Source organism: Prionailurus bengalensis, chromosome E1 (genome assembly GCF_016509475.1).
Source record: "Prionailurus bengalensis isolate Pbe53 chromosome E1, Fcat_Pben_1.1_paternal_pri, whole genome shotgun sequence".
Taxonomy (NCBI): Eukaryota; Metazoa; Chordata; class Mammalia; order Carnivora; family Felidae; genus Prionailurus; species Prionailurus bengalensis.
The window spans coordinates 15221297-15248237 of record NC_057347.1 but is presented as its reverse complement, the minus strand read 5'-3'; the positions used below and the strand labels follow the sequence as shown (position 1 = coordinate 15248237).

The 26941-nt window shown below is 41.6% G+C and overlaps 1 protein-coding gene across 2 annotated transcripts; it reads right to left on the bottom strand.

The window, feature by feature from the left end:
• Window positions 1–261: 261 nt before the first annotated feature.
• CRK (CRK proto-oncogene, adaptor protein) lies at window positions 262–26941 on the bottom strand. Of its 2 annotated transcripts, none has more exons than XM_043583493.1 (3): window positions 26537–26941; window positions 15547–16082; window positions 262–3842 (listed from the first exon to the last, which is right to left on the bottom strand). In XM_043583493.1, exons 1-3 carry the CDS (start codon window positions 26775–26777, stop codon window positions 3705–3707), a joined length of 915 nt encoding a protein of 304 aa, XP_043439428.1. In that variant the 5' UTR covers window positions 26778–26941; the 3' UTR covers window positions 262–3704. The 2 variants fall into 2 exon arrangements, with proteins under 2 accessions (XP_043439428.1, XP_043439429.1); XM_043583494.1 differs by having other exon boundaries at window positions 15717–16082; window positions 26537–26932.

The following is a 26941-nucleotide window of genomic DNA, read 5'->3' as shown; positions in this document are numbered from 1 at the left end:
TCACTTCCTGATGGTTAGTTCTGGCTTGCCCTCCACCCATTTCTTTCTATATTCAGGGTATGTATGGTAGTAGAGCTCCAAATACTTGGTTTCCTCCTGTCAAACTCAAGAGGCCTATTTTCGCATTTTCTTCTACAGAGGGGGCTTCTTCTCTCTTCTTATCTGTAAAAGGAATAGAATTTAATCTGAAAATCAGGGTCATAAACGTAAGAGTAGGTATGGGCATTCAAAGTTATGTGAAGGAACCCAACACTCAACATATTAAAACAAGATTTTAACACTTTATTTTTTATTGATAAAAAGTCGAAACATACTTAAATCACCTTGCTGTTAAGCTTGTATATGCCAAAGTTGGCTCCCTTTGGGGGAGATTCCTTTATTTAACTCCGGGTTGACAATCTGCTTTGTCTACAGCGGTAATGAGACGTTTTATTTTGGGTCCAAGTAATTGGCAAAGCTTGTCCTTTTCATTTCATTTTTTGAAAGTAATTTCTATACCCAACTTGGGGCTCAAACTCACAACCCCAAGGTCAAGAGTTGCATGCTCTACTGACTGAGCCACCCAGGTGTCCCTGTCCTTTTCATTTTAAAACTTCACCACCCATAGGACACAAAACTAGAGGATAATGTCAACCTGTTAGGTATATATAGTGTCATACTGTGTGTGTCTTGATATATACATGTGCTTTGAGAAAGGATGGAAAAAACATAACGTTTAACCTTTTTTTTTGGTATTTACTAAATTATCTATCCTGAAAATGTGCTACTTACATAAAAAAGGAGAAATTAAACTGTGTATCTATCCACACTAACATTCTAAAAACCTATTATATAACGTCTAAATTTCTCATTTGCTTTATAAAGTCCCCTACCATATCCTTACTTTCTCTACACCCACATATAACCATTTCTGGACAAGTTTGATGTTCTCTGTCCACATTATTCCAGCTTTTTGATCATTACATAATCTCTTATGTTCCTCTCAAATCAATTTATTTCATAACTTCTGGAGACCCTTGTTCAAAATATCACCAATGATTAACCTCATCTTTAATGAGTACCCACAGATTATACATAATTGTTCCTTTATCCGATTATGATTGTTTGTAGGTTGTTGAATGTACACACCTCTTATTCCCTAACCATAAAAGATTTAGCTCTTTTGTGAAAAATATTCAAGGATTACTTTCTTCAAAAGATCACCAAGCCAAACATTTGGCCATATTTTTATTTACTACATATACTATAAACATATACAATACATGCTACAAAAAAACATTTTTTTTTAAAATTTAACTGTCAAGAAAGTGTATAGTGTTATAATACAATGGCACATGTTCATATTTTATTTCAAATTGGTTTGCTGACCACCCATTTCAAACCATTAATAGTGAAATGTTACTTAAGGATAATTAAAAATTATCTATTTGCATTATTAACAATAAACAATTCCAACAAATTAATAAGAATTAACCACGTCAAATATTAGTATCCAAAAACTGGGCTTTTGCAGAAATGATTATATAAAATATAGCAGCCAATTACAGTTTACTTGCTCTGTGACAATGTACATATGCACTTGAATAGGATTCTAGCATTTGCTTTTGGAAGATACTTTTTAGAAGTCCTTTGATTTAAGGTCTAACAACTGACACACCCAGCCAAATCCAACCCAACAGTTCATATAATGGCTTCAGACAACTGATCAAACTGATCATTGAGAAATTCTTATGATTTGGGTAGAGTTGAATGTTCCACTAATATTACATATGATGAAAAGAGACATATCCAAGCCAATATCAAAGTCAAAGGCAAAAGAAAATACAAACATTCAAATCAGTTTATGACAAGGTTTTTCTACAAGTATTTTAGATGTCATACTTTCAGGAAAACAAGATTTAATTTAATGCGTATTTGGATTTGGATTTTACAGTATCTATGCTCTAACTGAAAATTTAAGAGTAGTCAGATGGAATTAAGTCTAGTATTGCAAATATGTTCATTTAACATTATTGAGCACCCACTACGTGCATTGCACTGTGCTAACTTTTAAAAGTTGAGTATTAATATATTTATCAAGCATTACCTTAGTGTGAGGTAAAAATAAATTAGCGTCAACTCATTAGTTTGCTTGTGGTATGTAATCCTGTGTCAGCTGGCTTCCCTGTGCTGTATGAGCTTCTGCACACCCCTCATTCACTCACACAAACATCTGCACACCGACTATGCCAGGCATTGTGCTAGTCACTGGGATACCATGATTTGGTATAGTTCAAAGAATGCATATTAATCATTAACCTATGTAGAAACAATGAGAAAGATACATTACTTTTCTAAAATGAGGCCCAAAGCAAAATATAAGGTGTTTCTATGGGTCATACCACACCATAGACCAGTAAGTGCCTTTCTAGACTGGGAACTAACTTTTAAGGTTTCATATTGTGGTCTAAATAGCCTAGATCATTTTTGGTCTCAGAAGTCAATTCTTTGGAGCACCTGACCCCACATAAACCTTCCATACTTGAAAGTATTTGTAAACTAAACTGGAACACAAAGAAAAAGAGCCAAAAATGAAGGCAGTTGATAACGTAATGCACTTCAAGCACTATTCTGGCCATGTAAAATGAATACTACATAATTCATGATTGGTTCAAATGTTTTTAAAAGCGCTAACCCTACCCCAAACTCATGTAATTTTAATCTGACTTGTATACAAGTTGCACATAAAGCAAAGGGCAGAATTTGGCCCTACAACCCTCTATGGAATATTCTAAGTGATTGGTCCTTCCACTCCAAGCAAGTAGAAGCTAAGAATTTCAGAGAGTTCCCTAATAGGATACTGGCACTCAGAAGAAATGGCCCTACTGGATCCCATTAGCCAGGAGTCTGTTTAGTTGTGGTAGCAGTGTGAACCTATGACCCCTTGAGGGAAGGCAGAAAGCTGGGAATTTGGGTGTCCACTCAGTGAATCCAATACTGGCTTAAAGCTATGCACTGAATAAAGTGCTCTGCACATCCTGCTTGTCATCTGGAATGAAAAATACTTTTCTCAAGAATGAACCTATTTGTAGGTTTAGGGGAAAAGAATGACAAGGATTTAAAGAATCCCAAGAAAAAGTATGAAGCATTGACTAGGAAGGAAGACAAATGCCTCTAGTAGTGTCCTCAGAAATCTCAGGATCTGAACTGTCAGAATGAGTCACACAATGGTCACGTTCTATAAATGAAAAAGCAATCCCACTGGGTACTTCCTATTCACACGGTGCAATATTACTTCATGGGGGTGGAAGGGAACAGTCTATTGCCATTTGCTAGCATGGTTTCAAAATGAAAACAAAACCATTGAGTAAATCAGGGTAAGCAGTGTCCAATAGTCCTCTCCTGTCCATCAGTTTTCCACAGGTTGATCTGCACTACCTGAGGGAAAGGAGGCAAAATACCCATCCCTTCTGAAACACTCAGGCATGGCTGCTATCGCTTAAAATCGCCAATTCAGAAGTTAACACACGAGCCCTCCAGTTTCGTACCCTGAATATGGTAAATGAGACTAGAGATGGAGTAGTTCAGTCTAAAAAAGATCACAGGTAACAGAATGCTTATATAAACTAGACTGCTTTGACGTCTGTAAGAAAATCGTATAGATGACAATTGGAAAAAAAAAAAAAAGATTGTTCCCATCTGTCAGCAAAACTGTTGAGCTATACTCAGCTGAAGTCCTCATCAGGATTCTGTTGATCCAGCAGACGGACATGTGTGAATGGGAAGTGACCTCGTTTGCCATTACACTCCCCTTCCCACTGACCACTCACATTAATCTTCGTAACCTTTACCAGCTCACCGACCTGCAGGAGGAGAATAAGGAAAGCGCTTTATTTCCAGTTATGAATGCAAACTGAAAAACTCCATTCTCTGGTTAGGCATACCCTGCCCACGTGATTGCTCTAGGGCTGACATTATAGAAATGGCTATTTGCTGCCTCCCAAGCCCCAGCCACCAGACTGATTACTTGTGGTTAGTGCAGGCAGAAGGAAGAAGTGATTTTAGCAGTGCAGAAAAACACAGAGTACAGAAAATAGAAAGGGCCCTAAAAAATGACACTTTTTGGAAATTTTAATCATCTCTGGAAGAGCAATCCCAACCAGAATGAGCCGGTATTCTTTTTTCTGGTACCCACTGCTCTTAGATTCCTGCTTGCCCCCCAGGCCATGGCCTAGGAGGAGAGATCCCCCACCCCTACTGGCATACAAGCAGCAGCACAATCCCTCAACCCACTGGTGTATACATATCACTACCTACTAGTGCTTGCAGAGAAGATAATCATGGAAATCAACTTCATCTGGTCCCAGAAAATGAAGTGTTCTATCACCTTCCTATCAAGGCAAGGCTTTTCCCACTTGGGCAGGTATAGGCCAAAACTCCAAATTCCATCAGCTCCCTGCAAAGTCCCCATCTTCTTCATCAAGCTCTACTTGGCAGGCCACTGCCTGCCAGCTCTCCACCCCCACCCTACCATGTACTAACAGACCTTGTTGCTCCTTCAGTGCCACTTGGTACCTATTCATTAAGGAGACATTACATTTTTGTTTCTGTTATGAAAAACTTTCCTTTGCAACATCAACTATAAAGTTTTGACAATCTAGGATATACGTCTATTCTCGTATAAAACTTAAGACAAAATCAGTCTGATGAATGGATTCATCCTGTGGCAAAATATTGAACAAATGGTGAGATCAGGCCCCATATGACACTGGACTAAAGAACTTTACCCTTTAATTATCAACATCTGAGTTCTGAGCATACAAGAAGTTTCTAAACATAACTGTTCATTTGGTTTTATTAAGTTAATAGCTACTATTTACTGAACTTTCATTAAGTACTGTAGAGGATTTTTTTTTTTTTTTTTAAGTAAGCTCCAAGATCCAACATGGGGTTTGAACTCACAACCCTGAGATCAAGTATCACATGCTCTACTGACTGAGCCAGCCAGGCACCCCTACTGTACAAAATATTTTATATACACTATTTTGTAGTCCTTATAATAACCTTGTAAAACAGGAATTTTTCATTTTATAGATGATAAAACTGAGGTTCAGAGCAATTACAGGATATACCTGAGGTCACATAGCCAGGAGCAGGGCTGGGATTTGAGCCCAGAAGTATTGGCTCCAAAGCCAATTAATTTATGCTCTTTCTACCATAGCACGAACTTTCAAATTATGCTCCTACGACCTTCAGGATTCCCTAAGAATGTCTGTAGGTCAACCACTTGCTTAAGTGAACTCGAGTTTAGGACCAGAGCCTTCTGCAAAACCAGCTTGATCTTACAGAAGAACAGATTGTCTATTGGTCTGTCTATAATTTCCTGAAGAACTATCTGAGAACTACAGAGGCCTAAGGTGGTTGTGGGGACCATAGGGTGCGGAAAAAAGGAAGACAGAAACTAGAGAATATCTGAGAAAAAGGGATAAAATATAAGGGTGAGAAAAGGCAGCAGTGTAGTCTGCTGATGTTGTAAAGATTGAGGCTGATGGTTTAAGGGGAGAAGAAAAGATGCTGCACGTCCATTCTTGCATCCACATGCACAATGCAGTCCCTACAAGGCTGCTAGCACCAGGGTTCTTTATTCCAAGCAATCTTTGAATTCAAAGTTCCTGATGTCCAAGCAAGCCAACCATGACAAGTCAAGATGTTCCTATAGCCCCCAATCACACCACTAGCCTCTTGCTATGCTAAGGTCAATTATATCGAGTGTAGGACTTCTTTTCCCCATCTTAGTATTTATTTGTATTTTCTACTAAAACACTCATGTTGTGCTAAGTGCTATTCTGGTAGCTAGACATAGGATAATAGACCTAGGGGATGTGTACACTCATGTCAAAAGTCTAAATTGCCACTCACATTAAGTTCCCCTCCAGATGGGGACTAGGGGCCAGTTTGAGAAGTTGGTTTGACAGGGTGCCCGGCTGGCTCAGTCAGTAGAGCATGTGACTATTGATCTCGGGGTAGTGAATTCAAGCCCCATGTTGGGTGAAGCGCTTACTTGGCATTGGGGGGTGGGGGGAAGCTAGTTTGACAATATCTAACACCCCTAACAGCTGTCATATCTGAATCCATCATTTTACTGATATTAAAAACCCACAAGAGAGACATGAGGAAACATTCTGGAGTGTTAGAAATGTTTTATACTTTCATGTGGGTGGTTATCACATAGGTGAATACACATGTAAAACTCCAAGCTGTATACTCAGGATCAGTACCTTTTACCAAATGATTTCATGTGTTTTTTTCTCCTAACCTCACTCCCTCAAATGATTTCATATTTTTTTTTTTAATTTTTTTTCAACGTTTTTATTTATTTTTGGGACAGAGAGAGACAGAGCATGAATGGGGGAGGGGCAGAGAGAGCGGGAGACACAGAATCGGAAACAGGCTCCAGGCTCTGAGCCATCAGCCCAGAGCCTGACGCGGGGCTCAAACTCACGGACCGCGAGATCGTGACCTGGCTGAAGTCGGACGCTTAACCGACTGCGCCACCCAGGCGCCCCTAATGATTTCATATTTAAATGAAAAGATGAAAATTTGTTATATTTTACCCGCATTTTCTGGGTTTTTTAGAAGATGGTTCTTCAGGGTATACCCTTAAGTCCACCATTCTACTTGATAGCAAAATCTAGGTTTATTTTATTCATTTTGTTTCAAGTTTGTTTATTTTATTTTGAGAGAGAGCAAGTGGGGTAGGGGCAGAGAGAGAAAGAGAGAATCTCAAGCAGACCCCATGCTGTCAAGCACGGAGCCCAATGCAGGGCTTGAACCCACAAACCCTGAGATCATGACCTGAGCCAAAACTAAGTCAGATGCTTAACCAACTGAGCCACCCATGCACCCCCAAAATCTAGATTTAAACACTTTTCTCTCAACGTTACATTGTCTTTATTTTTAAGCATTCAACATGTTATCTCAAAACGCATCCCACAGAGCTCTGAGAAGTGAAGGACAGGTTGAAATGTGGACTAGCCCAGCCTCTTGCTTTTATCAGTACCACAGAAACACAACAGCTGCTCCACAAGCAGGACAGAACCTGCTGACCTGCCCTCAGACTTTTCTTCTTTCAGAGGTCAAACGGAGAAACATTGCAAGATGGTACTGGTAGGGGTGAGGGGTGGATTCTGTACAGATTAGACCTTGGGACACACCAGAGCCATCTCTAACGCACATGGTGTCTTGGCTCTACCCTACAGAGGCTCTGGAAAACCACACCATATTCTGAAATCCAAAACCTTTTTTTTATAGTTGATCAGGTTCTTGGCAGAGAGGTCCAAACATCAGGGAGTGAAACAAAGGCTATGGCACAACTCTAAAACAATTCTAACTTTTTTTTTTTAATTCTGATTTAAGTGGATAAAAGAGAAAAATTGTAAGCAGTCAATTGGGCTAATTAACCTGTCCAAAGTGGCCTTTAAGTACAAGTACTTCGAGGAAGATCTTATCAAATTAAATAACCCTTTGTACCCTATGGAGTTTTTCTACTGCAATATTCAAAGCCCATGGGGATTCCTAGGGTCAAGAAAAGGCAAACCCCAAGGGCAACACGACTATCCTTAGATCACATGAGGCCCTAGTACTTCCGTAGTCTGGAAGAATAGGTGGCTGTCAAGCCTGGAGGATGCAAGCTGGGGGAGCTCAGAAAGTGCCAGGGCAGTCTGAAAACACGGGCTACGCTAAGTGCAGTTCTTCCTCCAAATCAGAAACAACATAAGAATTCACGCTTCTCCTCCTGTTAGGCAACAACTCACTAAAGCAGGATTTCCAAGGCCACACCAAGGAGGATGAGGGGGACGGATATGGGTTCAAGCTTGGCATGCTATTCCAAAGACAAAGAAAGCAAAACAGAGTACTTGCTCTAGAATTGCTATAATCTTAAGATACAAAGGAATGTACTAATCAGTAAGTGCAGTAATAACTGTGTTCTAACACTACTGATTTCAAAATTCAAGTTATAGATGGAAAAAACCCTAATTGGCCTATCAATGAATAAGAAAGACTTTATAAAGGATTTGAAACACGAGACAGTTAACCTTTCTTTTTATGAGGCAGACTTCATCACCACCCTGTAAAGGAGAGACAGTGATGATTCTTTCACTGAGGTACTGTTCTATTGTCCAGTCAGTTCTCCTGATCCTAGGTCATGAACTTAGACACAAGCCTGCAAGTAAATCATGGCATCATCTATAAAGAGGACTGAATGTGGTTACTTCAGTGTTTTCACTCCTAGGGAATTTGATGAATACTGGTTTCTTCCCTGGCTCTGTGTAGTTCCCAAGGTAAATCACAATTTTGGTACACATTGAGTCAGATCTACAATTGGTCCAGGAGCAAATGACTACCCAATCGATATTCACCAGTGAGTTTCCATTATAGTGAGAAAAATACTGGAACCCAATTAGCATTAATTTTTGGTACTCGCTAAATAGAGGAGACATCAGGGAACTGTGTGATCTCCTTCCTTTGCTGGTGTAACTCCAGGTGACTACTTTTCTAGTTTCGGTCCCTACTATCTAACAGGAAAGGCATCAACAATCACGAGTGTTCCTTTGATGCTGACTTGCTGTAGGATTCCAGTGAGATCTGACAGAAAACACATACAAATTCATATAAATAGAACCAGAGAAAAGTACGTACAGAGATGGAATACAGAGGCCTTGTCTTCAAACATTTTTGAACACACCAAGAACACATTTAGTAAATACTTCCAGATTTGGCTGGAGGAGAACAAAAGTTAAGAAAACGACAGCAATCTAAGACGGGGGTCAGCAAGCTACGGTCCATGAGCCAAATCCAGCTTGCTCCCTGTTTCTGTAAACAGTTCTCTCAGAACACAGCAAACTCATCTGTTGTTTTGTCTATGGCTGCTTTCTTGCTACAATGACAGTTGAGTGGTTGTGACAGAAAGCGTATGGTCTGAAAAGCCCTTTACTGAAAAAGTTTGCAGATCTCTGATCTAAGGGAATAGATAATATTTAGGGTACATCTACAGTCTTGCAAATCAATGGAAACAACTGCAGACAGTTCGGCCTTAAAGATTCGCTTGCCTCAGAGATGGACTGGAATTGCCATGGGCTATATTGGTAGAAAGTGGCAGGTCTTTGAGATTTAACTGGTAGGCTTCTGGATGAAAAGAAAAAGCATCTCAACAAATCCTGGAAAATAGGTCTCATCCTAATTCTAGTCCAAGTCAGAACAGATCTTCTCTAGCTCCACAGCCGATACTACCTAAAACTAAGTTCCCTATCCCCCTGGTACAAGTTGGGGAGGTAACCACATATACTAGATACATTTTTAGCTAAATGTAAAGAATTTTCTTTTTTTTTTTTTTTTTCTTTTTAAAGTTTATTTATTTTGAGGGGGAGAGGGAAGAGGTGCAGAGAGACAGGGAAAGAAAGACAGGAAGAGAGAGAATCCCAAGCAGGCTCTGTGCTGTCAGCTTGATCCTATAAACTATAAGATCATGACCTGACCAGAAATTAAGAATCAGATGCTAAACTGACTGAGCCACCCAGGCGCTCCTCTTCTTTTCTCTCCCTTAAGGATTCTATTTTTAAGTAATCTCTAGACCCAACGTGGGGCTCAAACTCATAACTCCAAGATAAAGAGCTTCATGTTCAACCAACTCAGCCAGCCAGGCCCCCCACGGATTTTCTAAAAACCAACACAATGGACTAGACCTAAGGTTCCCAAACTGTAGTGTCAGAGAGAGGCATTGCAGCAAATTCAGAGGGTGCCGTGACACAGTTAAAGTTTTGAGGGAAACAGCAATACTTGACATCTATTATGCCATGTGAACTACTAGCTCAAGGCAGCTGACAATTTCTACACTAGACTGCACAACATTCCTTTCAAAGATGTCATCTCTTTGCAAAACCAGGTGGCAGCAAGCTACAATAAAAAACAAGCACCTCATGAAATAAGTGTGGAACAAGAAACAAGAATGGCAGTGTTCTAAATGATCTCAAGGTTTGGAAACAATATGGCATCTAATAGATGTACACGTCTTTTTTTTTTTTTTAATTTCTTTTTTTAATGTTCTTACTTAGTTTTGAGAGAGAGAGTGAGAAAGAGAATGAGCAAGGGAGGGGCAGAGAGAGAGGGAGGCAGAGAGAGGATCTGAAGTAGGCTCTGCACTAACAGACAGCCCAATGCAGGGCTTGAACCCACGAACTGTGAGATAATGACCTGAGCCAAAGTTAGATGCTTAACCGATTGAGCCACCCAGGTACCCCTAGATGTACATGTCTTAATAGTTAAGTAATTGCAGTTATTTGAGATTAAAATTAAAATATTGTTTTTTGGGGGAGCCTGGGTGGCTCAACTGGTTAAGTGTCCGACTCTTGGTTTCAGCTCAGGTCATGACCTCACGGTTTGTGAGTTCAAGCCCCACATCGGGCTCCAGGCTGACGGTGCAGACCCTGCTTGGGATTCTCTCACTCCATCTCTCTCTGCCCTTCCCCCGCTCTCTCTCAAAAATAAACTTAAAATTTTTTTTTCGTAAGTATTGTTTTCTTTCCACTATGTTTATTATTTTTCAAATGGGTACTAAGTTATTAGGATATAAAATTTTAACCTATCTACTAAAGAAATGCAACTGTCATGTATTTCTTTTGGCCTGGGACACTGTGAAATGTTACTGAGACACTATAGGTGCTACGAACCAAGAAAGTTTGGAACCTCTGGACTATACTTCTGTGTTGACATAAAGTTCCCCAAAAGTAGAGATATCCAAGCAGATGTTTAAAAAATCACCTGTGAAGATACCAGAAGATCTGCCTTTAATGTCTGAGAGGCTAGATTAGTTTACCTCCAAAAGTCTTTTCCAACTGAGATTCTATGAGCTGAAATAAAGGTAATGTCCAAGAAGAATGGAAAGAAGAGGAAAAGTAGACATCTGTCTCAATAAGCAATACAGAAATCTGTAATTACAATTCCAGGAAAAGACAAACCAAACTGACACAGCAAGAACCTGCCACTCGTGTTCTTACACTTTCCGATCTCAATTTTTTTTTTTTTTCTAACACAGGGAAAGTTTAAAAACTTAGGTTTCGGGGCGCCTGGGTGGCTTAGTCAGTTGGGCGGCCGACTTCGGCTCAGGTCATGATCTCGCGGTCCGTGAGTTCGAGCTCCGCATTGGGCTCTGTGCTGACAGCTCAGAGCCTGGAGCCTGTTTCAGATTCTGTGTCTCCGTCTCTCTGACCCTCCCCCGTTCATGCTCTGTCTCTCTCTGTCTCAAAAATAAAGAAACGTAAAAAAAAAAAATTAAAAAAATAAAATTAAATAAAATAAAAATAAAATAAAAAACTTAGGTTTCATAGAGTTCCACATGGGGAGATAGAGTTGGTGTAGCCACTAATGCATATAATCTGGGACCCAAAGCACATTTACTCCTTTCCTATCTGTGCCCTGAGGAACAGGTCCAAGTCTAAGAATACCTGAGAAGCTCCTTGATTACTCTCAAGTCTTATCATCTATCAAAGGCAAAATGCCAGGTTGAATCAGAGAATGAAAGTTACGTGATTAGTACATTTAAAGATAATTTGATTATTTTCGACAGTCTATAGAGGCATCAAATTAACTTTAACATCTGCAATTCACGAAATAAGAATCATCCTATTCCAGCTCCCAAGGAACCATTACACAAAAATCTAAGAACAAAAATTAAAGGTGCCACTGCTCTACCCTAATGTTATTTCCAGTATCTCTCCTTTAAAACACTCTGCATATTTGCATGTTTAAAATCTCAGGAGCTCCAGAATGGAACAGAAGGTATCTGATTTAGTTATATTCCCCCCAGATATGACCAACTGACCCACAGAACTATAGTGGGCAGAGGAATACACTTACTTTGGTGGTTAGCTGGAATCAATCCCTACTTTCCAAAGCCTTCAACCTTACTAGAGAAATCTGGTGCATAGCAAAAGAGAAAATATCTAATAATTTTCCAGTTGAGGACTGTGGTCAGAATAAATGTACTACTGCAGAAAAATTCCATCTTTAAGGTGAGGGCAGGTGGTTTGTGAACTCTGTTTTTTAAATTTATGTTTTTAAGTACAGAAATCCTTTCTTAAAAGAAAATCTTAGAGAGATCCAAATATGTAACACAGTTAAAAACAGTTGCTTTGGTTGAAGCCAGAGCCCTGCATCCTTCAATTCCCCCTCTCACTACGTACCTCTTGGGACTCTTATGACACTGAGAAGCAGTCTGAAGACTGCTGGTCTAGGGGCGCCTGGGTGGCTCAGTCAGTTAAGTGTCCAACTTTGGCTCAGGTCATGATCTCGCAGTGTGTGAGTTCAAGGCCCACATCCAGCTCTGTGCTGACAGCTCAGAGCCTAGAGTCTGCTTCAGATTGTGTCTCCCTCTCTCTCTGCACCTCCCCCACTCACGTTCTGTCTGTCTCTCTCAAAAATAAATAAACATTAAAAAAAATTTATGAAGGGGCGCCTGGGTGACTCAGTTAATTGAGCATCTGACTTTGGCTCAGGTCATGATCTTGCAGTCTGTGAGTTTGAGGCTCATGTCAGGCTCTGTGCTGACAGTTCAGAGCCTGGAGCCTGCTTCAGATTCTGTGTCTCCTATTCTCTCTGCCCCTCCCCCTGCTCACTCTCTCTTAAACATAAACAAACTTAAAAAAAAACTTATGAAGACTGCTGGTCTAATACAGTATCTCTAGGGCCCTACCAATTCTAAAATGCAAGGATTCTGATTTATCAATTTCAAGTTAAATGTAAAACTGCACTAAAATGTACCTCGCTGGTCTACAGATCTTGATTTCTAGTGGGTCATATATAGCAATGAATGTTTTACTTTATTTTGTTTTTATTAAACCAGAATGCTAAGGTCAGAACACCACAGCCTCCTACTCTTATCTCCCAGCCTCACCTCAATAGGGACAAGACATCAGCTTATAAAAAACTAGACATGGGAAAGGAGAACTGTAGACAACTGTCTATGATACAGCTGTACTGTACTGAGAGCACAACTATCCTTGCATACAGTACAAGTGAGGATATGCTGTCAGTGAAATCACACAAAACCTACATTGAGAAGGGCAGTGGGACTGTTAAAAAACAAAAAGAATCAGAGATTAGATTGGGCATGGTAGAAAAGGTACCACATGAGATCTGGGTTCATTATAGCTCTACCTCCAATTAGTCTGAACAATCCAATCTGTCTAAACATCAGTTCTTTTTATATAACAGATAAAGATATCTAAGATCCTTTCCAGCTCTAAAATTGTATGATGCTAAACTGACAGTGTGTTTTTAAGCACATGAGGTATTTTGAAGCTATTACTGTGGGGTATTGAACTTGAAAGAGGCCATCTTCGGCAATCAATATATGTGGCTTAAAACCAGTATCTGACCAAAAAACAAAACTTACTGAAATCAGACATTATTTTCTTTCCTTCTTTTTTTTTTTTTTATAAATTATTTTCTACTTAGTTATTCACAAGATTTATGTTTCATAGTAGGGAGAGCAACTCAACCACTTTGAGCACTAAAATCTCTTAGTCAAGGCAGGCATCATTAAAAACAATTCTCTTGGGGAGCCTGGGTGGCTCAGTTGGCTAAGCGTCCAATTCTTGATTTCAGCTCAGGTCATGATCTCATGATTCAGGGCTCAAGCCCCACATTGGGCTCTGAGCTGACAGCACAGGGCCTGCTTGGGATTTTCTCACTCCCTTCTCTCGCTCTCTGCCCCTCCCCCACTCTGTCATTCTCACAAAATTTAAAAAAACAACAACACTTCATTAAAAAGAAATCTCTTTCAAGAAAGGAAATGCAGGGGCACCTGGGTGGCTCAGTAGGTAGAGGGTCTGACTATTGATTTTGGCTCAGGTCATGACCCCAGGGTAGTGGGATCAAGCTCTGCATCAGGCTCCGTACCAAGCATGGAGCCTGCTTAAAAGTCTCTCTCTCTCTCTCTCTCTCTCTCTCTCTCTCTCTCTCTCATTCTTTCTCTCTTAAATGAATGAATGAATGGAAATGCAAGAGCACCTGGCTTAGTCAGTAGAGCATGTGACTCTTGGTCTTGGGGTTGTGAGTTTGAGCCCCGTGTTGGGTACTAAGATTACTTTAAAGAAAGAAAAAAAAAAAAAAAAAAGGAAATGCAAATGGAAACAAAAGTACTGTGATAATTATTCTTTCCAGGGTCTTGGCTGGCTTGTTTCATGAATGCTATTTTCATACTCCAGCCCAGTGCTAACAAGGTCTGCAGTAAATGTCAAAAGTTACATCTGTCATGTATGTGCCCAGCATCACGCTATATGTCCAGACTCAAAGTGGGAAAAAGTGGTGTGCCCTAGATAACACACATTCGCTTCTCGCCAAACCAGAAACACAATACTTTTAACTCACAGCGCAATCTCAAAAAACAAGCACTTTAAAAATACATTTTTCAGTAAAATCTGTATGACTCAGCTAACCCTCTTTGCATTCACTATTCAGAATGTAAAAGAAAAATTTCAAATCCAGTATGATCAGAGACTGATTCAAATAAAACCTAGCTTATTCTATAGGCTAACACTTCTAAGCAGCTCTTACTCCTCAGTGTATGAACATAACCCAAAGAAAACAGCATTTAGAGATTTCAGTTTATAAGAACACACTTTGGCCCCTTCTCTGCTAGTCAGTACTCACATAACTTCAGTCTGTGCTTATGAAAGGTAGCTCCTTGCTTAAATTCACATTCTATCATAAGCTCTGAAAGACAGGAGAGCATACCACTTTTGTACAAGCTTTTACACTAAACCACTAGCTCTGCATAACTCAGAAAGGCAGGGAGACAAAACTATGAGTGCTAAAGAGAGGAATAAAAGAATAAACACAATGCAACGGTTGGCCAGAGGAGATGGGCTACCAAGATTAACTATTCACCAGTAAAAGGCAAGAATTTATTCCTCAGGAGGAACTGGCTTCCCGCCTGTCAAAGGTACCGAACAACAAAAGCCAAGTAAACCTGCTGCTCCTTGGAGTGTGTGCTTTTAGGTACATATCTCTTCTCCCCTGTACTATGCTACACTGTTCCTCCTGAATTCTTACTTTATGAACACAATCAGTCAATGCTAAGGAACCCCATGCCCTCTAAAGTAAAAACATTATGGTTTTGTGGGAAAACTCCATTTAAGTACTTTAACAGAGCCCATCTTATTATTTTCAACACCGATAAACAGAAAGAATCAGATTAGAATGCAGATGAGAAAAAAATATTTTAGGTTAATTCCTGTGAATTTAGGCGGAGTTAAAGAGGTCAAAGTATGTTTAGTAGATCAATAAGAACATTCAGTTATACAATTTTAAGCTTACTCATTTCAAAATAGGTTTTCTACAAAAAAAGAGAAAACCCAACATTAAATGCCAAAATCAGTACTTAATGATTCGACATCTACAACATCACAATGCTGGTGCTTGTATTCAGCATTCCTATAAAGCTCTAAGAGGTCTGAAAGGGAGACCCTGTAGCAGATCTCTTCTTTCTACATTTTGCACATTATGTACCTCCAAAGCCAAGGCTGTCTTGTCGTAGGCATTAGGGACTCGCTTCTGGATTACCCTGGCATAAATGGGCCCATTCTGGAGGTTAGGGAGCGGAGTGTTGACGCTGGGTTGGGCATAGGGCCCAGGCTCCGGCCCACCCAGTGGCTGTGGGTGGGAACCCTCCTGGTTACCTCCAATCAGAGCCGATACTGAGGCGGAGGCAGGTCTATACTTCTCGACGTAAGGGACTGGAATCATCCCCCTCTTGCCTTCGCTGTCCTCCGCATTCCACCACTGCTCTTCAGGCTTATCCCGGATTCTCAGGATGTCTCCTTTCTTAAAGGGAAGATCTTCTTCATCATTCCCATTAAAGTCAAAGAGGGCTCGCACATACTCAGCCTCCTCCTGCCTGAGAATCACTCCACTACCCTGCCTGGATTTGGAAACTGGTTCTATCAACGTTGTAGTGTCCAAATAATGTATTTTGTAGAATTCCAGTAAAGCAGGCAATGAATCAAACTCTTGATCTCCTATTCGGAGTCTGGAGGGGCTCACCCCTGGAAAAAAAAACAGAGCAGGTTATTATTTAAAGATGTATTACACAGGATATGAAATGCAGATTTTAAGCATTTCCCAAACACATTTAGTCAGTAATCAGAAAAAAAATAAAGTCTAGAAAAGATAATCCCATCTCCTTATGGTAAACTGAAATACTTTGTAGCTAAAACATACCCTCAAAAGATGCCCAGCACCACCTGCAGCAGAAAAGGAAGAAAGGTCATAAGAGACCAGACCAGTTGGGGCATACTCTCATACTAGATAAAAGACAAAGCAACATGGAGACTTTGTTCATTTTCCCAAAATGTTCTGTGCTATCCCATTTACAGAGTAGCATAAGGCTTAACGTTTTGTTAAAATCTTCTTTTCAACCTCAGGAAATGTAGCGAGTTCTCCTTTTCCACAGGTCTCAGCAGCTTTTCCAAGAAGAGGTGGGGAGAACTTGCTATTTATCTATACCAGGCTCATACATTCCTTCTCTTCACATTTAGAATGTACAATTGCTAAGAGGAGGTTGTTTTTTGGTTTTTTTAAGTGAGCTCTGTGCCCAATGTGGGGCTCAAATTTATGACCCTGAGATCAAAAGTCACATGCTCTACTGACTGAGCCAGCCAGGCAGGCGCTATCTCTTTAAAAATTGTTTTTTCATTTAATCTACTTTTTAGAAAGAGAGAGGGAGAGGGAGAGAGAGTGCACGTGCATGTGGGGGGGGGGGGGGAGGGCAGGGAGAGACAAACAGAAAGAGAATCCCACACAGGCTCCACACTTGGCACAGAGCCTGATGCTGGGCTCGATCCCACAACCCTGGGTTGAGCTGGATGCTCAACCAACTGAGCCACCCAGGCACCCCAAGACTATCTTTTTTATTTTTTTTTTTAATTTTTTTTTCAATGTTTATTTATTTTTGGGACAGAGAGAGACAGAGCATGAACGGGGGAGGGGCAGAGAGAGAGGGAGACACAGAATCAGAAACAGGCTCCAGGCTCTGAGCCATCAGCCCAGAGCCCGACGCGGGGCTCGAACTCCCGGACCGCGAGATCGTGACCTGGCTGAAGTCGGACGCCCAACCGACTGCGCCACCCAGGCGCCCCAAGACTATCTTTTTTAATCTATGATTGCTGATTTCAATTTCATTTCTGACAGCCAAAAAAAAAAAAAAAGAAGAATCTTAATCAGGCAAAAGAATCAAGGAGCCTATAAAAAGAAACTAAAAAGCTGCTTAAAAATCAATTCCTAATGTCTTCATTGAAATAAAACATGCAAACAGTATTGTTCCCTTTGAGGCAAACAGGTCACGAAAAAAAGTAAATAAGGATGCTTGAAAAAATAAAGAAGCATTAAAATTCTCAACCTCTAGGGGTACCTGGCTTGCTCACTCACAGCACATGACTCCTGATTCAGGATTGTGAGTTCCAGTCCCATGTTGGGTGTAGAAATTACTTAAAATCTTTTAAAAAATAAAAATAAAATTCTCAACCTCTGAGGACATCCTGAGGGTCAAGGAGAAAATGCATTAGGAATCTTTAAAATTCATATGATGCAAAGAGGTGTATGGCCCTAGACATACAGGGCATACTTCAGAATGTATTCCCTCTCAGGGCGCCTGGGTGGCTCAGTCGGTTGGGCTGCCAACTTCGGCTCAGGTCATGATCTTGTGGCCCGTGGGTTCGGCCCCACGTCAGGCTCTGTGCTGACAGCTGGGAGCCTGGAGCCTGCTTCAGACTCTGTGTCTCCCTCTCTCTCTGGCCCTCCCCGACTTGCGCTCTGTCTCTCTCTCTCAAGGGTGAATAAATGTTAGAAAAAAAAAAAAAGAATGTATTCCCTTTATCCTGAGATTCTAGAATTGAATAAATTAACATAGTATCAGTTCAAATGAGAAACAAAGTTTCTAGTAAGGAGCACCTCTAACTTACACTCTGCTAAGTGCCAAAATATCAAATTGTCTTCATTGGATTTTTAACCTTTGGCTTCCTGATAAAGTAATAAATAACTCTATAGAAAACTGGATTTTGTGGAGGTTGGATTTTTTTTTTTTCCAATCAGCCTTAACCTACAGGCACTCAGCATTGAGTTATAACATCCCAGATTTAAAAAAAAATTAATGTTCATTCATTTTTGAGGAGAGAGAGACAAGAGTGCCAGCAGGAGGAGGGGCAGAGAGAGAGAGGGAGATACAGATTCTGAAGCAGGCTCCAGGCTGAGCTGTCAGCACAGAGCCCAAAGCAGGGATCAAACTCACGAACTGTAAGATCATGACCTGATCCGAAGTTGGACACTTAACGACAGGTGCCCACAACCTCCCAGATTTTAATATAGATCTGTGTGTATGTGTGTGTCATAAATTTATACAGGTTTTCATAGCCAGGTTGCTATAAAGTTTTATATCTTACCTTTTCTCATACTATGAAAAACATTTTATCTTACATAATAAAAACTTTCTCTCTTTTCAAGAACATGACTTTTAATAGCTACAAAGTATTCCCCAGGCGCCTGGGTGGCTCAGTCCCTTAAGCTTCTAGCTCTGATCTCAGCTCAGATCTTGATCTGCATCATCACTTCAAGCTCCACATTGGGCTCCATACTGGGCATGGAGCCTTCTTAAAAATAAATAAATTGAGGTGCTTGGGTGGTTCACTCAGTTGGCATCTGATTCTTGATTTCAGCTCAGGTGATGATCTCATGGTTCATTAGTTTGAGCCCTACATGAGGATATGCACTGACAGTGCAGAGCGTGCTTGGGATTCTTCGTCTCCCTCTCTTTCTGTCCCTCCCCAGCTCATGCACACCACGTGCATTCTCTCTCTGAAAAATAAACACCAAAATAAATCAAATAGGGGTGTCTGGGTGCCTCAGTTGGTTAAGCATCTGACTCTTAGTTTCGGTTCAGGTCATGAACTCACGGTTTGTGGATGGAGCCCTGCATCTGGCTCTGCGCTTAACAGTGCGAAGTCTGCTTAGGATTCTCTCTCTCCCTCTCAGCCCCTCCCCTGCTCACACGCTCCCTCTTTGAAAATAAACTTTAAAAATAAATAAATACAGATAATGGAATAAATGCTGATAATGGATTTAAAAAATAAAAATTAAAAAAATGAAGTATTCCCAGCTTTTTGCTAGTGAAAATGCTACTACAAGCAATTTTTTAAATTTATTTTCTTTTGAGAGAGACAGAGTGTAAGCAGGGGAGGGGCAGAGAGAGGGAGAGGAAGAATCCCAAGCAGGCTCCTCGTGGTCAGTACTCAGAGCCTAATTTGGGGCTTGAACCCACAAAACAATGAGATCATGACCTGAGCCAAAACCAAGAGTTGGATGCTTAACCAACTGAGCCACCCAGGTGCCCCTATTGTGAGCATTTTTTTTCTTAACTATTAATGAACTTTTTTCTCATTACTTCCTTAGGATAGATTCCTTGAAATGCAATGGCTGGAGCAAAGGGTAAGAACATTAAAGTTTAGGGGTGTCTGGATGGCTCAGTTGGTTAAGCTATCTAATTCTTGATTTCGGTTCAGGTCATGCATGATCTTGTGGTTGTGAGAGCCCCATGTCTGTGGAGCCTGCTTGGGATTCTCTCTCCTTCTCTCCCTTGCACACATGTGCTCTCCCTCAAAAAAAAAGAAAGAAAGAAAAAGAAAAAAAAGAAAAAAACATTAAGGTTTATGTTGCCAAATTGCCCTCCAAAAAATCTGTACAATTTTACACTCCCACCAGTGGTTTATGAGTTCCCACTTCCCCCATACTCTTGCCAAAACAGCATTTAAAAAATCACTGCCAATTTAATGAGAAACGTGATCTCTTTTTAATATCATCTTTGATTATTTGGTGTTTTTCAAGTTTACTATTTGCACTTGTTTGGGGAAGGTTACTTGTTCAAGTCCTTTGTTAAGGGAAAATGGTCAATTTCTGCTCTCCACTCCAAGAACACTGGTCCACCATCTAAAAGCCATAGTGATTAATATGGTGAAATAGCAATATTGCGGTAGCTCAGAAGTATAAATTAATTTGCATTCTAAAAGAAACGAGACCCAATTATTCTGTTGTTAGAAATCACTTCTAGAATGACCAGAAAAAGTACATTTAAAATTCAGTAGTGAGGAGAAGTGAAGATAAACTTTGGAAGTTAACCTGAAGTCCTCAATACAGAATGAGTTCTGATGGATGAATGCCTTCCCTTTTTACATAAATGAATGAATGAAGAGCTGTAAGCTAAACAAGCTGTAAGCTAAAACAAGTTAATAGCCCACATTCAGTAATGCTGTCTCTCCAACTCAAGATGCTGAAATAGATGTCCAGACCCAGGACTACATATCTATGGAGAACACTTAGCAGGCACAATCATGATAGTTCTGAGTGTTGAACTAGAAAAAGAATTTTGGTTATGAATACACCAGAGCACGGTGGTGCTATATTTTGGAGTTTCTCTTCACTAAAGGGGATCAATGAAGGGGAACTGTTCTTATTTAAGTCTGGTAGGCAGGGAGACACATGGTCATTCTGCCTATCACCACTAGGCTAATTAAGTGATCCTTTAGACCTGCATAACTGTTAAGGATTGGGTCAGTGTGAGCTCCAAGGAAACCTACTTAGCCCTGCCTGCTCAAGAAAGCCTTCAGGGCTGAGTGGTAGGGAGAACTCTCACACCAGCAGAGTATCCATGGCTTAGAAAATGGTCCTAATGACACCTGGGGAGGAAAGTTTCCTTGCTCGAGTTTACACAACTACATGCCAAGGTGCAACAGCCAAATGGTTTTCACTAGTTACCTTTTTGGGACAGTGGTTGGAAGATGGTATATACTCAATAAATGTTAGATATTATTAATGAACAAAACTCTGAAGTGAGGTAAAGTAAAATGAAAGTCTGTTCCCAGCTTTGAGAAGCTCACAGCATAACTGGGGATGTAAAGGCGTACACAGTGTAACCAAAGCAGTGTATCGCAGGAAGACATTATTTCCCCCTGCTTCCACTTTTTTTTTTTAATTTGTAAATGTTTATTTTTGAGAGAGAGAGAGAGAGAGAGAGAGAGAGAGACAGCGCGCGCGCACACACAAGCAGGGGGAGGGGCAGAGAGAGAGGGACACACAGAATTTGAAACAGAGTCTAGGCTCTGAGCTGTCAGCACAGAGCCCAACCAGGGCTCGAACTCACAACTGTGAGATCATGACCTGAACCAAAGTCGGACGCTTAACTTACTGAGCTATCCAGGTGCCCCACTTCCTGCTTTCACTCTGAAGGGGAGATGTGTTCTTACAAAAAACAGTAGCAACATCAAACTGTGTTCTTAGATACAACAAAATCATGATGAAAGATTTGATCATGCCTGAACATTTCCAAGGCACTCTTTTCACTCTAAAAAGGAAAGTAACCACTCCCTGTTATCCATTGTTATAGTTCCTCCATTACTGTAGGAGCCCAAATAAAATGTGTTTTGTGTTTGTGTTTCTTTGGGGGAAAAGAGTTTAGAAGAACAAATAAGACCACAAAACCAATTCCCTTAGAAAGATCGCTGGGAGAATTCTGAAAGGAAAAACTGGCAGCTCCTCTGCCATAAACATAAAGGTAGGAAGCTGTTCATTTCTTCTTCAATTGCTACATGGTGTGAAGTGGGCCCACTATGACTTCTTTCTTGGCTTGGCTTGGCAACCCCAGCAGTCACAGAAATATAAGCAAAACACCAAGGGAAATCTCAGATATTCCTTACTCATAAATTTTTTTCTCTTCTAATGACACTATAATAATACCACAAGAAGAATGCCTGTTTTTGTGTACTGCTGAAGCAATCAGATTATATAGACTATCAAGTTTCATCGATCCAAACTCCAGAGGAAGGGAAGGGAAGGGAAGGGAAGAGAACAAAGGTAAGTCTCAGATAAGCCCAAACCTCATTACAGCTGTGTATTCTGGTTCCTTTTCCCTAGTCCATCTCCTTCCAACCACAAAGAGCCAAAGGCAGGAAATAGAAGGGCGGGAAAGGAAGGAGATACAGTCAGTCTAGAGAAAAGAACCAATGACAAGGTTCTCATTGCTGGAGCTTGGAAAACCTCACTGATTTGTTCTACCTAAGCCTGCGCTGGTATTCTGAACATGCAGTTATGAACACACACGTTCAGAAATCACAATCAATGCAAGCAATTAGATATTCTTTTGGTTTCTGTACATGCTCAACTCATTACTTTTAAGCATTTTAGCCCTTGGGTTACATCAGTTTTTACAACACGACTCCCTGAAGGTTATATGGACACCCAAGAGCTCTGTGGGCTATGACAGGCAAGGTCACTTCTGACGTGGGTACCACCTCAGCAGCTCCATTATCATCCTCTCCTTGATCTCACAGCACTTCCTTTTTCCCTTTCCCTTTCCTTAATTCCCACTCCTTCTCTTCTGCTTATGGTATTTATAGAAATTGCTTACACACACCCCACCACCTGTCTAATACAAAGGGATAAAAAGGCTGCTGACTTCCATCTGAGAAGGTTTCCTAAAGAGGTATCAAATGTCTGGTCTCCTAAGCAAACAGAACTTTCTAAAAATGGTAGCTATTAGCTATCAGCCTGGTACTTTGCAGACTCAGACTGATTGGGTTTGATGAATTCTGGCTCTGCCATTTACTAGCTGTATGAGCTGTTATTTAACTTCTCATGGGGCCAAACACCTACTTTATTACAACAAAGTTCCTAAAAGTAGCTGGTACCTTACAGGTGCTTAATAAAAAGCAAATTCAGCTTAATACCCTGCCCAAACTTCTGAATTCCTTTAGAAATTTCCAATTAATCCCAAACCCAAAGTCCACTATACTGTTTCCCAGAAAAGGTTCTACAGAATCTCAAATGCTTCTCAAAAAGTCTTGTGGTCAAATATGTTTGAAAAACCCAGTATCCAATACCTACTAATTTCACATAAGCATAGTAAAGGCTTAGAGAAGTCCTCTAGTAAATAAACCTACTTCCTTTTACCATGGAATCCTTTTCTTGTAAAACGTGGAAGTAACTCACTGAAGAACTTCCCCCCAGAACCACTGGATGGATGGATGGATGCTCTGTAACTGACGAATAAAACCTGAGGACCAGGTTTCAGGACGGCAAAGACCAGGTAAACAAATGAAACATAGATGGTGGATGAACAAAAAAAAGGAGCAGTGGGTGATGAGCAGTCCCACGAGATCTCTAAAGTGGCTTAGTGCAACACCACGTTGAAGAGGCAGCACAAACAATAACCACCTTAGCTTCTGCCCCTCCCCCCTCAAAAGGAGGCAAGCTTTTATGCTCCCTTCATCCACTAGAGCAACAGGTAGAAGGCTCTGAGTTAAGCAGGTAACAACAGGTGTCTTCTTTATGTCCATGTCCTGGATCCAAGGTCCTTTTCACACTTCTTGATGCACCCCATCCCCCTCCACCCAGGCACCTGACAGTGTCCACCAATCCACACTGTGCCTACCTGTGAGCCTCTCAAAGCTGAGAGTTTTCAATTTGGCTCCAAGTCCTGCTCTCCCAACCTCATAAGACTAATATATCTAATACTTACTGAGTACTTACCATATGTTGGCCCCATTCATAAGTATTTAATATACTAAACTCATTTAATCCTCACAACATAGTGAGGTATCATACTCTATGAGGTATTACTATTTCCCCCCTTCTTTACAGATGGGGAAACAGACAGAAGTTAAAGAACTTGCCCAAAGTTATATAAGTAGTAAGTGGCAGGTAAGAAAGATTCAAATCCAAGCTCCAGAGCTCAAACTTATAACTACTCTCCCAGGTCACACTTACTCAGTTTTGTTGACTGTCTACTGATCAAGGTCTAGTAATACTTCATTGTCTGAAGAAGAAACGTGTGAATCAGTGATCACAAAGCCTTCCCACGAGGTCAACCTTAAAGTCTAACCTGACCAGGTATGACCAGCAGACCTGACCAAACCTTGCCTTATGGCCCTGAGGCATAAGGCAGGTTGCTCCCAGACTACGGCAGCCTATGGAGGCTGAACAGCTAAGTTAAAAATAGGTTCACGGGAAAAGGTCGAGAACACCTGTTCCATCCTATCCCTATGACTCTAAAAACTAAGCCATTCTATACAATTTCTACCTATGTATTATGTCCAGAAAATATGCTATATAATCCTACGTAAAAATCTCATTTTTCATGTTCAAATTACCAAATAAGGATTTTTAAAGCTTCATCATTGACTTTTAGATGGCAGACGTGTATTATCTAAATGCTAAAGCTAGTTTCTTCTTGTCATCCTTTCCTTTTGGTCTTTAAATAGAACCTGTAACCCCAGGACAGAGACAAAAGTGTTGAATCCTCTATGTGCATGGTTGAGATCTTAAAAGGAAAGAGAAAGAAGTACAGTATAATAATGTAAGCTCTCTGGTCAGAATTCGAAGGTTCAAATTCTGGCTCAGTCATTTACTAGTTATGTGACCTTGGGCAAATTACTGAATCTTTAACTCTGTCTCCTCAGCTATAAAATGGAAAAAAAAAATTTTTTTTGTTAAAATGAAAGCACTTTAGTAAATAGAAATCATAGTACTTTCTCCTCAGATTGTTATAGACAGAGAATGAAATAAAGCACAGAAAGTACTCAGCAAAGTACTTGGCACAGAATAACCAGTCAATAAATGTTAGCTAATACCGTGCATGCTTTTCTAAAACTCAAGAATTCCTGTGTAGTTTCAAAAGAAAATAGCTTGATGGGGGAGGGGGAGAACAAAGATTAAGTAATCTTTATGAAGACAGCAACTCAATCAATTGCTCTACGTGGAAAAAGTGGGCATGTTACCAGAAACAAGAATTACCACAATGCCCATGAATGTTCCACACCCCATCTACAAACCTTGGCAATCTTCACCTTCTCTCTTGGGACAAGCATGTGAACTCGTATCTGTTATGACAAGGTGGAGCTCAATATCAAGGTAAGTGCAGAGATACAAAGTCATAACACCAAGGTGTGGAGAAAGCTCAAACTAACAAACCTTCCTGCTGCCATTCCCAAATTTTGCAAAACAGATACGCAAACAAAAAGGTTGAAAATTAAGCTTTGGTGCCAGTTTGACATCATATTACTGCATTGTAATGCAAAAACCTAGATACCAAGAAGGTGGTAAAAGGTAGAATATATCTGGTTTAGGGCAAATTTATGTTACATCAATATTCCTGTCTCATGTTATGCTATTAAACCAAAGAGACTGAGAAGGACTTAGGCATTGGTATGTGTTAGCAACAAAGAGACGGACTATCCTATCTCCCCATTTCTGGCCTGAGTGAATAAATCTAAATTAGGACTACCTAATTTGCAAGTCTGCAAAGCCTGGCTCAGGAGCTTCCTAATTCACTGAGACTGGCCCAGAGCTTGCCTCAACTGGTCAGGAGGAAACTGCTTCAATTTGGGAACAATGAGAAAGACGAAGCCTCTCCGTGCTGTGACACAGATGATGGTAAGAGGATAGGCACCTCACAAATCTCAAGTACTAAGTGCATAAATCTCGTTAACATTCTCCAAAGACATTGATAAGACAGTCACGTCTCAATGATCCTTGCTAAGGAAAACCTAGGTCACAGCCCCCAAGTCACTGAGAAAGGAGAGGCCCTGACTTACAAGACTGACAGTGTTTAAGTCCAATGAAATTGCAAGGTCCATTCACTCTGAAGGAAAAGATGGTTTCCACTGGCTTATTTCCTGGGGGAGGGGGGGGAATGTCCTCCCCCAAATACCTTGAAAACTAGAACCCGTAATTGTGGAGAACAGTCTCTGGAAGCTAAGATCTCTCGGACACTATCAGCTGGGCATCAACTTGTTCTGGGCTGATCACAGAGGGCTTACTTCTATCACCAAGGCACTTAGCTCACCACCTTCGTCCTCTGTGGGGGAAGAGGGCAGTAAAAGTATTTTGGAAAAATGCCCAAGAAAGGAAAAAGCTGACCGGTTTCCTGAGGGTGTCTCCATCCCTCCCGGCTAGTATGTGGTGACTTCCTACCAAAGGCCAGCAGGGGAGAATAGCTCTCCAAACCAAACCCGGCTCTCTAACACTACAGGAAATGTTTCAAGCCTAAAAAGCCACTTGTAGGATCATCGGATTCATTCTGGGAACCGGTGCCAAGTGATGCCCCCGCAGTGCCAACATCCCCCTCAGCTCTTTGTCCCCACGTTGCCCGGCCCTGCCCTTGTGCCTGGCCCCGCCGCTAGCCCCACCCTGGGGCCGAAGCAGTTCCCCTTCCCCCGGGCTGTCCTCCCAAGTCACACCCAGAGGCCTGGGTCAGCGGCTCCTCCTCTCCCCACCCCCCAACACACGCCCGCTAGTCGGTGGGAACGAGCCCGGGCACCAGGCTGCCCCCCTGCCATGGTCGCTCCAGCCCTCTGCCCGTGTCCCTCGTGGAGGTCAGCTCGCGAGGAGCAGCCAGCCAGGCTGGGGAGTTCCGCGGCCCTCACCCCCGCCCCGGGCCTCCCGTCCCGTCTGTCCTCACCGGGCGGAGGCTGGGCGGGCGACGGTGGCACGGGCGGGCGCGGGCCGCTGCTGTTGATGATGTAGTGGGAGACGCGCGAGTTCTCGGAGACGCTGAGCACATAGTCCCCGGGGCTGGTGCTCGAGTCCCGCACCAGAAACACCCCGTGCCGCTGGCCCTGCAACAGCGCCACCGCCTCCTGCCGGCTCAGCCGCCCCCAGTACCAGCTACTCCGCTCCTCCGAGTCGAAGTTGCCCGCCATGGCCGCCTCCGCGCCTATACGCTGGGCCGCCGCCGCCGCCGCGCGCGCGCCCCTCTTGCCCCGGCGCCCGCCGCCCAGCGGACCGGCTCCGGTCTCAGCCTCACAGCAGCGCCTGAAATGGCGGCGGCGGCCGCGGGCCTTCCCCACCGGAAATGACGCGCGCT